This window comes from Neofelis nebulosa, chromosome 7 (assembly GCF_028018385.1).
Source record: "Neofelis nebulosa isolate mNeoNeb1 chromosome 7, mNeoNeb1.pri, whole genome shotgun sequence".
Classification (NCBI taxonomy): Eukaryota; Metazoa; Chordata; class Mammalia; order Carnivora; family Felidae; genus Neofelis; species Neofelis nebulosa.
This window is the reverse complement of record NC_080788.1, coordinates 53,121,966-53,134,635: the sequence shown is the minus strand read 5'-3', so window position 1 is coordinate 53,134,635 and position 12,670 is coordinate 53,121,966. Positions and strand designations below refer to the sequence as shown.

The 12,670-nt window shown below is 39.7% G+C and overlaps 1 protein-coding gene across 4 annotated transcripts in view; it reads left to right on the top strand.

Moving 5' to 3' along the window:
* The window catches only part of TMOD2 (tropomodulin 2), a 74,061-nt gene extending 62,614 nt beyond the window's left edge, over window positions 1-11,447 (top strand). For all 4 annotated transcript variants that reach the window (XM_058737718.1, XM_058737720.1, XM_058737717.1 and 1 more), the window contains 2 exons: window positions 1,713-1,857; window positions 3,827-11,447. In XM_058737718.1, coding sequence (XP_058593701.1) covers window positions 1,713-1,857; window positions 3,827-3,861 — 180 coding nt within the window. In that variant the 3' untranslated portion in view covers window positions 3,862-11,447. The remainder of the gene's footprint in view (window positions 1-1,712; window positions 1,858-3,826) is intronic.
* The last annotated feature ends 1,223 nt before the right edge of the window (window positions 11,448-12,670 follow it).

Sequence of the window (12,670 nt, the reverse complement as noted above, 5' to 3'; positions counted from 1 at the left end):
AGCCATATAAAAATTAGGAAAGGTCCTTATAGTAATCAAAACGAAAGTCAGAAGACAAACTGAGCAAAGTATTTTCACAACACATTTGACAAAAGGTTCATTTCCTAATATATGAGAAACTTACAAATCAATAAAGAAACAAACACAGGAACCATAAACTGGTAAAAGAAAAAATATACAAATGACAGAGATTGGTAGTTTCCAAAAAGAGAAATACAGATGCATAAGAAAATTAATTGTTCTGATTCATAATTTGAGAAATGCAAATTAAAGCAATTAAATAAATACAAGTAGAATATAAATCTTCACCTATTAGAGTGACAAAGATGAAAAAGATTCGTAACATGGGAATGTTGGCCAGGGTGGGGAAAACAGTAAATCTCAAACACTGTTAGTAGGAGTAAAAATTGTCATATTTTTGAGGATAAGTCATGAACATATCAAAATTTGAAACATGCTTACTCTTGCGCACAGCTTTAATTTTCCCTACAGGCACACTTGCAGAAATGCCATAGGATAGACTACGTGTGCGAGGGAAGTTCACTGCAGCATTGTTAGGAATAGTAGAAATGGAAAGCAATGTAAAAGTAAGTAGGACCTAGCTAAATAAGTTATTCTCCATCACCACAATGGAGTACTGGAGAGCTGTTTATAAGTATGAGAGACATGTATATTTACCTGTGAAAAGGTGTCCTTAATGTTAAATGAAAAATAAAAACACATTTCAGAACAATATGCTGGTATAATCCATTTATGTGAAAAAAAGAATAGATGTACATGTGGTTATGTAGACATACGAATGCATAGAAAATGTTTTAAAAGACTGTATGTCATATGCCAAACAGGCTTTCTCTATGGGGAATGGAAATACTGGGGGAAGGGGGCTTTTGTTTTTTATACACTTTTTGTGTGCTTTTTCTAAATAAACCTACACTTTTTCCTTAAAACTTTTAATAAATATATTATGGAAAATTTTAATTTTATTTTTATTAATTGTTAAATTTTGATTAATTTTAAATTCCTATATTTACATGCCCCCATATTTTTAAAAAAGTTCTAGTTTTAATTTTTTTTTAATTCTGTATTTCAACTTAACAAACACACACTAACAACCAAGAACCCTCTTTCCACCAAACTTAAAAAACTTGGAGATTTTTCTACAGCCCAATAACCCCTTCAGCATTTGATAATTCTCCTGGCTGTGGTTCAAACCACAATGAAGTTTCTCTGGGATCTCCCAGTGAGACTCTGCTGAGAAAGAATAGCCATCCAGCAGATGATCTTTGATTAGTTTTGGATATAGATCCCAGAATAAAAAATTCGGCAATTGGATTGATTCCTGTAAGATGGTTTCACTATTTAAAAACACTCTTTATTTAAACCACAGAAACTGGGGTAAATTGGAAACACCGAATATTAGCTTTGCTTTAATTTTACGTGCGGAATCAACTTTTCCTTCGTAAGTAATTTGCTTAGTCTTTTCAGTTTAGCATGCCAGCAGATTGGGCTGTCTGTTGGATTTTGCTTCTAGACAAGGAGCCGGTCTCAAGTGACTGCAAGGGAGAAAATCTCAAGTGACTTTATTCCTTTCAAAGTGAGACTTTACCCCTTTACTTTTTTGTCCACCAAGTAGCTATGCATCTTTCCCATGCAAGTAACTGTTTCCTTGTCCTTCTTGGTCGTCCTGTATATGTGTCCGCACCTGCAACCAGAGGCAGCAGTTGGGAACAGCTGTGGAGATGGAAATTGCCCAGATGCTCGAGGAGAATTCAAGGATCCTCAAGTTTGGATATCAGTTTACCAAGCAAGGGCCTCGAACAAGGGTGGCAGCCGCAATCACCAAGAATAATGACCTGGGTAATGCAGCCCTATTGTGTGCTGTTAGTGATTAGAAGAGCATGATGACCGTTTCTTTCTCCACTTCAGATACAATATCGCACAGACATCATTCCACTGGCCTTTGGTGTCAGCCCCTGATCAAAGGCACATTGCTACATTATCCTAGGAATTCTCATCAGCTTCATAGTGTCTCAGTTTTATAGTAGCATTCTCTCAAAAACTCTTTGTTCTTTTCTTCCAGACAACCTTTGAGTTTTGCTTGGTTTCCTTTATGTGTTTGGTTCGCCTTTACTTAGTTCTTACATGTAATCACCCTGTGTTGTTATCTGCACCAGAAGATGGATGCAGTGATGTGGAGATTCCCAGTTCACTTATGTTTGACTTCTGACTATGCTTTGCACTTGGGTTCAAATGTCTGATACTTTGGTGATTTCCATGTGAAGTAAACTAATGGAACTATGTTATAAAGGTTAAACTTAGAAGTAGCTCTTTCAGTTAGTCCCTCTTTCATTTTTCCTGCTGCCTACTCTTTGCCAAGGATCCATGCCATTTCTTCTGTTAGGATGAGAGGGGGCATATCCTGGTCAACCAGAGCACAGAAGAATGGGACAGATTGGGAAAGCTCGGTCTGGGCACGGCTCAGTCACCTGAAGCAGCATGGCAAAAGGACATCCAGGGAGCAGACAGTCACCTGACAAGCAGTCAGCCAATAGCGAAACTCAGTCCTCAGTTTGAGTTTCAGGGACAGAATGTGAGACCTTGGACAGGAGAACTGGGCCCAATATTCCACTAAGTAGAGTGCTGGCCACGGGTTGGATTCAGATGGCAGATAAGACGGAAACCAAGGGTTAGAACCAGAAGGGGCAGGTGAAGATTAGTGTCCATTTCCCTGCCCAGACATGCTTAACCAAGATGCTGAGTCCCAGCTGAGGTGTGGTGTGCGGCCTCCAGAGGCTGGCCAGGCACATGGCAGTGCTTACCCTTGGGATGTAGAAGATGGGAGCTGGTGGGGGGGGCGGGGAGGGGGGGGGAGGGGGGGGGGGGAGGGAGGGTGGGCAGCCCAGTAAACAGGGCTTTGGGGAGGGGTGAAGGCACCTAGGAAGGGCACATGGAGACCACAGCTGATCAACATGAGACTATAGAGAAACACGCAAAACAAGAGGCTTGATTTAAATGGAGAAGCGATTTTGAGCCCAAGAGTGGTAGCTGTAGGCAATAGCTTTTGTCTAATTTTCTGTGGACTGGGCTATTTAAAGTTGAGAGTTGGGGCAGGACCACAGCCACAGCACCTTTTTGCCAAATCCGGGAAGGTTAGAGTAACCCTCTTCCTATGCACCAGACAAGCCAGCCAGTGAAGAGGTGAGAGGGGGAAATGGCTTGCAGAAACTGGAAATGGCCAGTTGAGGCAACACTTTTGATACTAAACACCCGCTTAAGGGAACCTTAATCTCTGAGTTTACCTGCCATCCGAATCACCCCTTCCTTGGAGGTGGATAATTGGGTTTTTATTTAAAACAGGTTTAGAAACTTTGAACATCTGTTTGCAACTCCTCCTGGTCTTCAAGCCATAAGCAGAATTCATAGATTGTGAATGTGTCATCCTGAGGAGTTAAAGCCAGGTGGGAATCAGGTTGCACAGAGGTCGAGATGTGCTAGAGATAAGTGACCATGGAAACCTCCAGAAGTTCACTGTTCTATGGGTCTATTCTGGACCTTCTACTCCATAGAAATTTCTAGCATCCCAGTTCCCAAATGTCAGACATAACTTGATTTAAATGTATGTTCCACAAGACTCTAGATTATTATATCATTTCCATTTATATCATTTATTGGGTAATTGAGTATTGAAACTTAAGATCACTACACCCTTACATGTGTGGGATTGCTATTCTGTGTAATGAATGTTGTTTGTCAGGAATTTAAGGACGATTCCTTCAATTTATCTTTTAAATTTTGTCTTTCTTTTTTTCCTTTATTTCTTACCTAGTTCGTAAAAAGCGAGTTGAAGGAGACCGAAGGTAAACTTCCACGAGAGGAGGCAAAGGTTCATCATGGCTGCCAATTAAAAATAAGCAAGCAAAAACTATTCTCCTTCCCCATCAGGACCATTTTATCAAAGGTTGTTCATTTCCGTTAACCACACAGCTCATAGTCTGTTGTTCTTTTTTAGCACTACTTATTTATCTTGGATTTTTTAATGTATCCAATTGTGTCATATGCTCATGGGCCCCTCTGGCAACTTGCACCAGTGGACTTAAGCAGATCTTAGTGCGTAACAGCAATGGAAAATGATTTAACCACTTTCATATTGGGTTGTCTGGCTTTCTTACATGAACTTTTTTTTTAATCACTGAAAGGAATTTAGTATATAAGTGTATTTGTAACTGTGATTACAATAGAGGCCTATCTCTGTTTACATGCATAGCTTTGAGTTAGGCTAAATACAACAGAAGTGTTCTTCTGACCACTTAAGAAGTTAGTATTGCCAATCTTTCACTGGGTGAGAACATGTGACTGACTGAGCACAAATTCTCCCCTACCTCCAGAAAAATCACCAAACTCACATGCTCCACTGTTTGAAGAAGTGCACTAAACGCACGTGTCCTACTGTTTGAAGATCAGTGGTGTCATCTTCATAAAAGCAAGGCAGCATCGTGATACTTTAACACAGCATTAGCAAATAAGTGTGAAATATTAACCCATGAATAGTCTTCAAAGCAGACTTACAGGCAGCAAAGTTAATTAGCACACCTACCTTTATTGATGATTCAACATAAATTCGATCTTTAACATGACTCTACTAGATAACTTTTTACAAAGCTGTTTTAAACTTTTCCAGACATGATGGGAAATTTTTAAATTTTAGTAAGAGGGCGGCTTTTAACACAGTACATTCCAAAATAAAACAATAATAATTGCACCTTAGAGTTGTCTGATACAGATGATTGCATCATTTTGGCAAATTTTAGAAGCATTTATTGCTTTATCTTTAGTGTAGCAATATCACAGAATGATCTGTGAACGTTCAAGTTAATTTTACAGACATTTGTCCATATGGCATGATCCTTCCAGACATTTGCAAACATCAGGAAAAAATGTGAATTGTCACTTTTCCAGATGTTTGTCATCTCAAGGACAAAGCCTGTGAAAGTACAGCTGGGATGATTGCGTGGTTGTGTGCGTTAACTTTTCATCTAGCAGTGCAACAGTGTGATCCCAAGCGAAGGAAATGTGTGTCTATAGCCTTTGGCTCAAGTTCACGTGCCTTTCATGACACTCAGTGCCTGAGGCTGTACCTGGTGGCATTCTGACCCTGCCTTGGGCACTTCACTCTCTCTTCTCTCCTCCTTTCCTTCCAACTCTTTCTCTTTTTTTCTTCTTTTCTCTGAAATTCTGAGCCATGTAAAGGTGACATCCCTTGTGTTGGTGACACCCAGAGCTGAGGACATTGGTGACTCAGGCAGAAGATGGACCCAAGTCAGAATTTGTTTAGTAATTGAGTGTTCCTGAGTTGCTTGATAGTAAAACAAGTGTGTTTTACTACTTGGGAAAACAATGTGTGTGTTATCCTAGTTAGCTTGTAAAACACATGGAATCTAGTCAGGAGAGCTAACCTTCATAAAATTGGACATTTACCTGTCTTAGAAGTATCTGCATCCGTATCTCTAAAATCCTTTGAAACATTTCACTTTCTTGACAATATATTACATTTTTTGAGGAAACAATGAGCAGAACGTGTTGACGCATTTGGAATCCTAAAAATCCTTTAATTAATAGCTTTTGACTATCTCTCCATAGTAAATACCATTTGATGGTTTTCAGTTTTATTTTTTCTTCCCTCTTACTCACTTAGGTGTGGTATGTTGGAGCCAACTCATACAGGCTTATCAATTATTAAATTTTCAAGAATTTTGCACACTTGTTAAATATAGCCATTATTAAAAATTAAATGGCATGCACCTACAATTAGTTAAATTATTTTAAAAACCAAAGTAATACTCAAAAATACCTTTTACTGTTTTCTCTGCTCTCGAGATTATTCATATCTACTGTGTCTGTATGGCAGAAATACTCTATAATGATGTGCTTTTGTGCGTCTTTTCCCATCTCAGAAGTTCACGACTTCTTGTTGACAGTTTGAAATTGTCCGTGGTGGGAGTACTTATACTATGGAAATGAGCAAATGTTACAGATCAGATGTTTCCCACCCCTTGGTTGCTGGTTGGCAAACATTCATCAGTATGCCCAGAGTTCTTTTTCTGTATATATATGTTTCGGTTACCATGTTGCCACAGGGAAGAATCTTTCTCTTAAGCGTCTTTATCCTATCTGTTTAGATTTGTGGCAGATATATTATAAGTGCCGAATCCCTGACATGCCCTTCAAGTAAGACTTTTTCCTTTTCTCATTCACTCTCTTTCTTGCCTTCACCGCTAAGAAATCTTGTATTCTACAGTGTTCACTGAAGCTCCAAAGTGCTGTGGATCGGGGGCTAAAGCAGTTCCTGACAAGCCTTGGCAGAAAGCAATGAAAAAAAAAAGTCAGAATTTGATGCTGTGGCTGTTGAGAGTATTAAAGCAAGATAGTGGGATATTACCAAAATTTAGCCCTGTTTTTAACTTGTGAAATAGTTGGGTCACATGTAATAGAGTTTATAAAATCAAATATTTATGATAAACAGTTTATCTTATCATTACCTGTGTTTTTAAAATAACTTGAAAGGTGACATTTCCATGAGTATTCACATATTAAAGATAACTATTAGAAGATAAACTTACACTTTTGGGAGCCTGTGAATCATTTCATTAGCCCGGGACTTCATTTCCCCATTTGCCCAAAATGTGTAAGTAGAAGCTTTTTCATAATCCTGAGCATAACTAATCCCTTACCATCCATCATGGTGGGGCATAATGTATATAAAATATTTTTATATGTGTGCATTTTGCCAAATACTATGTTGAGATATTTGGCAACATCTGGACAACTGATTGAAGAGAGATAATTCTCTCCGCACACCACCCCCTTTCCCTTTTTAGACTTGTACAGGCCCATGCTAGTGTCAAATCACTCATCAGGACTTGCAGGCCCCTATCACCAACACCCATCACAGCGTATGTAGAAGATAACTTTTAGGAGAGAATTTTGGAAGTCTAGAGACCATATGATTAGTCCAGCACTACATCTCCCCATGTGCCCAAAGCATGTAATGGAAGCTATTTTATCCTCATTAGCATGATTAAATCCCTTTCATCTTGGTAGGGCATAATGTAAATAAATGTATGCATGTGTGTGTCAGTGTGTGTGGCCACCTATCTAAATATGTAACGAGGTATGTGGCTACATCTGGACCACTGATTGAAGGGAGATGCTCTCTCCCCAGCTCCATTTCCCTTGTCCATTTTAGCATTGCTGCAGGCCCAGAGTCAATGCAAATCACTCCCTGGAGTTTGCCGCTTGGGTCACCAAACACTAAATCTCACAGCACGTATGAAAGATCACTCTTAGGAAATAAATATTAGAAGCCCGGAAATCATTTTATTGTTCCGGCACCAAAACCCGTTATATGCCTGAAGTGTGTAAGTGGAAGCACTTTTCGTCTTCATCAACATGATTAAGCCCCTTCCTTCCATCTGGGTAGGGTAAGCTGTATATAAATATTTTGTACATAAAAATCGCCAAATACTGTAAGTGGTATTTGGCTGAAGCTGGACGCCTGATTGAAGGGAGATGCTGTCTCCCAGTCCCTCTTCCCTTTCCCCTCTTGGAGCTGCCGCGGGCCTAGGTTACATAATCACTATCCGGGGGGGGGGGGGGGGGCACGTGTGGCTCACCCATCTTAGAGCACACAGCCCATCTCCATTAAAAACTCCAAAATCATCCCAATGCCTATACTCCTCAAAACAATTTCCCTAAGGGAAGCCTGGTACACCAAACCAAAAGAATAGCTGCTTCTCTTCCAGACAGAAGCGTGGCCCCTGGCAGGGCACCAGCATTAGGGAAACCAGTGTGCTCTGAAGAACTACCATGAGAACATATCAGACACTCGAACTTGAAACCAGCGTGCTTTCAACGTAAAATAGCCCTTTAAATTTACAAAAGAGTTTGCAGATGTTTGCTTTTTTGAAGGATATGATGTACTTGGCCCTCTCCCAGGCCCTGTAGAGGAGACAGAGGAAGTATAAGAATTCTGGGTTAATATAATTTGCTAGGTGTTTCTGGGTTTGGGGGGTAGAGTGCCTTTTTGCAAAGTGGATACCACCATCTTTAGTTCAAGTATTGATAGCATCAACAGAAATGGGCAGGGGGCAGTAAGTTGGGAATACTGGGTTCTGTGGTATGTCGTTACCTCTGCTGAGTTGGATATATTTCTGGCGTCAGCTTTTAAGTCATGATCCTGAAACTCCCTTCTGCTCTTCCACTGATGATGCAATAATTGCCATTTTCATGTTAATGAGCAGAGAAGGAAAAAGAAATGTCTTAGCTCCAGCTTCCAGTAGCAGGTTCCCTTCATTGCTCCTCATTTCAAATATCCATGCCACGTACCAGGCCATCTGCAAAACTAAAGGCTTGGGACACATAGAAAGGAAAGGTGTGAGAGTGCTTGGCAGCATCAGGCTGTGCCCAATGGATAGAATTCATGTGATCAGGCCTTCTGGTAACAAGCTTGAGAGAGAAAAGTACCCCAAACCTCAGGACATGTTTATTGTTTTCTTGCTCCCAACTCTAGATTAGATTGAATTTTGTTTTGTGGTTCAGAGGTTATTAAGTGGAGGGACTAAGTGAGGTGGGGAAGGAAGGTGGTAATTAAAGGTCCTAATTTGCTTAAGGGGAGAAGCAAGTTCTGCTCAACTTACCTCCTTCCCGTCTGCCCATAGCAGCAATGACAAAATACCCAGTAGATGGATGGAGGGAGTGTTTCAAAGTTTAAACTTGTAACTTGGCTCTGGGTACTGTTCTAGGAAGGCCATCCACTCACTTACCAGAAGTAATCCCAGTTTTGTGATGCATCATTGATTTGGGAGAGGGTGAAGGGGCCTGGACTTTTCTCTGACATCTTCCATGGCTGTCATTTTGAGCACACTGGCTCTGCTTGTTGGTATGGTGGCAGGACACCGTACTAACAGACTTGGAGACTGACTCCTAATCCCATCACCAACACTTAGCAGGTATATGATCATGGGCAATTCATTCAATTGCCTGACAATTATAGACTATATAGGGGGAAGAGCACTGGATTTGGAGTCAAGGAACCTGGACACTTGGCTCCACACTTTCTTAGCTGGGTGACTTTGGGGCAAGCCACTTAGTCTCTCAAGCCTAAGATTCTTCAGCTATATTATAGTGGGAATAATATCTTCACTAACTACCTCACAGAGTTGTGGTGAGAATATAATCAGATAATGGGATGAAAACACTATACTGGAAAGGACGATACAAAAGCGGGAGATCATTTTCATCATCTATTCACTAAAGGTTTCCACTGCCTCTTAAATCTGTTTTATTTTCTTCTGACCATTGAGTGTGAGGAATCACAGCATGGGTATGACGTAGGGGATTGGAATTATTTTATTTCTAACACAGAGGTGGGAGAGTTAGTTGATGGGTGGGTGGGTGTTACATACCAGTGATGTGTGTGATAGAACATTTTCTTGGGTCGTTTTGACAGTACCCTAGGACATGGTCAGGACCCTTGCAGTGAGTCTAAGGCTGGACACAAGTAGGGGAGCAAACAGTGATTAAGAATTGAGGGGAAGGTTTGGGGCACTGCTGCCCTCCGGCCAGGCTGTCACCACAGGGGAGGCTATGACTTGAGGTGTGACAGGGGACCTAGGAAGAAAAGATTGTCTGTAAGGTTCCAGCAGCTGCGTGACAGGCTTATGCCCTGATAGTGAAGGGGAGAAAGTGTCACCTGTGAGATCAGCTCTCCCTGGCAGCAACTGCCTTGTTATCACCAGCAACCTTACCTCTAGTCAGTATTCTTGTGCTAAGAAAGATATTGAAACATGGCCGCACAGGACTTTCATAAGCACGTGGAAGCATGGACTCTCTCATCAACCTTTGTGTCTTCAGTAGCATCTAATGAGGTGCTTTGTATATAACAGGTGCTTTATAAATGTTGCTTGAATTGAATTGTCCTCCGCCCCACAAGAATTATGCTCCATTCGCCATCATGTGATGTTTCGAAAACAGTACTGATTCAGATATCAGCTGTGTGTCACTTTGGGCAAGACTTTCCATCTTTCTTCTATCTTGTCTTCATTTCATCTGTAAAATGAAGTGGGTGGATTAGATGCTATCTAAGATCTCTTCCAGCTCCCAAAGGTTACAAGAATCTTGTGATTCTGAAGTTTCCATTGCCTCTGAACGTGTGTGAATAATGCCTCCATTGCAACTCCATCTGTCTTCAAAAGGCTTTGTCTAGAACATTCCACAGACAGTTACCTGTCCCTCTTCAGCGGTTTTTACTGTTTTCAGAATAGTTCTGGAGGAGCAGCCTTTTCTGAAAGGAGATTTTTAAATGTATAGTATTTTCTCTTCAAAATTGGTGAAGAGGAGAAGGAAATGCAAAGAATGAAACTGAGCACAGTAAACACAGCATGTCTTTCATAGGCTTTTATTTAAAGTGTGTGTGTGTGTGTGTGTGTGTGTGTGTGTGTGTGTGTGTGTGTTTCTGAGCACATATTGACTGGATAACAAAGAGAAGCCAATCAGAAATACACTGTGCAATTGAGAGAAGCTGGCCCACGATTTAAAATTTCCCATGGTTGATCTAAATGCAAATAGATAGGACTTGGCCATGTGGTGAAATGAGATGAATAGAAAATGTGCTTCTTATGGAAATTTTATTTTAGTACCAAACATTGCCAGTGACAATCTTTAGTTAAGAAAGAAATTATTCTGACCTAAAATTCTTATCTCTGCCATTTTGGTTTTTAAAAAACCCACTAAATTCGTGGAATAATATTTATATTTCAATTAAACCTTTATCTTAATTTTGTTTCATCTATTCCAGGAAAACAAGCAGCATTTTTCATTGCATTTAAAAATGTAAAATAGTTGCATGCCACCAGTCTGTAATATCTTACTAGTTTGGATGCCTGTAATGTGTGACTTTATGTGTATCTGTATTATTTTAAAGAGAACAAAGGAAATAATGCTTTGTAAACTATTTAGACTTATATTGGCAACATTTATTTGGCTAAGCAGTTATTGAAAAATTCATATAGTTTCACTTTTCATTTTGAAACTTTTCAATCAAAGGTAGATATTATATTCATTAAGGAATTAAAGACTAATTTGCCTTTTAAATGTGAAACTGAACATTGTGGGAAATAAGCGTGTGATAAAGCAAAATGTATGAAGTGTGAAATCCTTTCACCCTGATAATTAGTAAGAATCCAGGCTAACACAAATAGGTTGCAGCGTTTGACCCTTTGGGATTAGCCAGCCAGACCTAATGCTAAGGTAAACATGTACTGTTTTAACTCATCAAGATCTTTCTGCTTTCAAAGATATAATGTATTCATTTATGTCCAGAATGAAGCTTCCAAGTGAAAATGTACAGAACATTAGGAATTAATAAACTTTCCTTTTAAAATGAAAGTAAAGACTGATTTAATCTGGCTAATTTTTAGACATGTTCTCATATTAAATGAGTCCATTTGCAGAAAGGACTATAAAGTGTCTTTATTATGAAGAAGATAAGAAATAGATAAACAATGAGAAGTAGCCAGAGGGAGAAAGGAGAACTCATTATTAAAAGAAATATGCACACATTTGGCTAAACAGTTGAAATTTGTTAGAATAAATGGGAGCAGGAATATAGATAATCCCAATGGGTTCATTGTTTTACCTTGAATTTTTTATATTAACTTTGGGTTTAGTTTTTTTCAGCTATGCTGGGATTGATAACACAAAACACTAAAAATAACAAAGTTATACTGTAAAGGTTTGCCCTGGAAAAACAAGAAAACCCTTTTCCTGCCCTCCTTCTGAACTCTACCCTCTTTGACGCATAGAGGAAAAGTCCAAGGAGAAGCACAGAAGACCTATGTCTAATTTCTGTATTTGCTGTTCCACACCTTCTCGTGCACAAGGAAGTATAGTAATTATTTTGTATAAAGGATTCCTTCATGCTGTGGGGCTGTAATGAATAGGAGTTACAAGTATGCACTTTGAAGTCAGACTTGACTAGTTCAAATCTCACGTCTGTGAGTTGTGTGAATTTCTGCAAATCTCCTACCTCAGTTTCTTCACCTGTAAAATAGGAATCATAATCATACTTGACAGTAGTAACAGTGGTACTGTTGTAGGATTAATGTGTAAAACACTTAGGACAGTGCCTGACATATAGAAGGCACGTAGGTATTACTATGCTAAATTGTAACTTAAATAAATACCCACGGATATTAATGCCAACAAAGTGGTCCATTTTATGCTGACAATGTCAGGAATTTAAGCAGGAATACATCTTACTTTTTTGTGTGTTTCTACTGTCCATTCCTTCTGGCAAACAGGCCCTCCCTCAGCACTCCAGTAATTGAATATAAACAAGATAGAGCTGACTCAGGAGTTACTCCTGACATGCCCTCTCATTTAGCTCTGCTCTTTGTGATTTCCTTGATGTTTCAACTTGTTTGTACCTGCTTTGCTTTTTGGGTGCCTTCCTTTGCATTTGGCAGTCTGGCTTCTGAAGCAACTCCTTGACTTTTGGGTCTGTTTTGTGCTGGACTTGACTCTGTTCTAGACCTCCCTCTCTCGGTTTGATTATTCAGCCTTACCCACCCCCCAGCCCCCCAAGGCTATGAGAAATGGTGCCTCATGCCTCCTC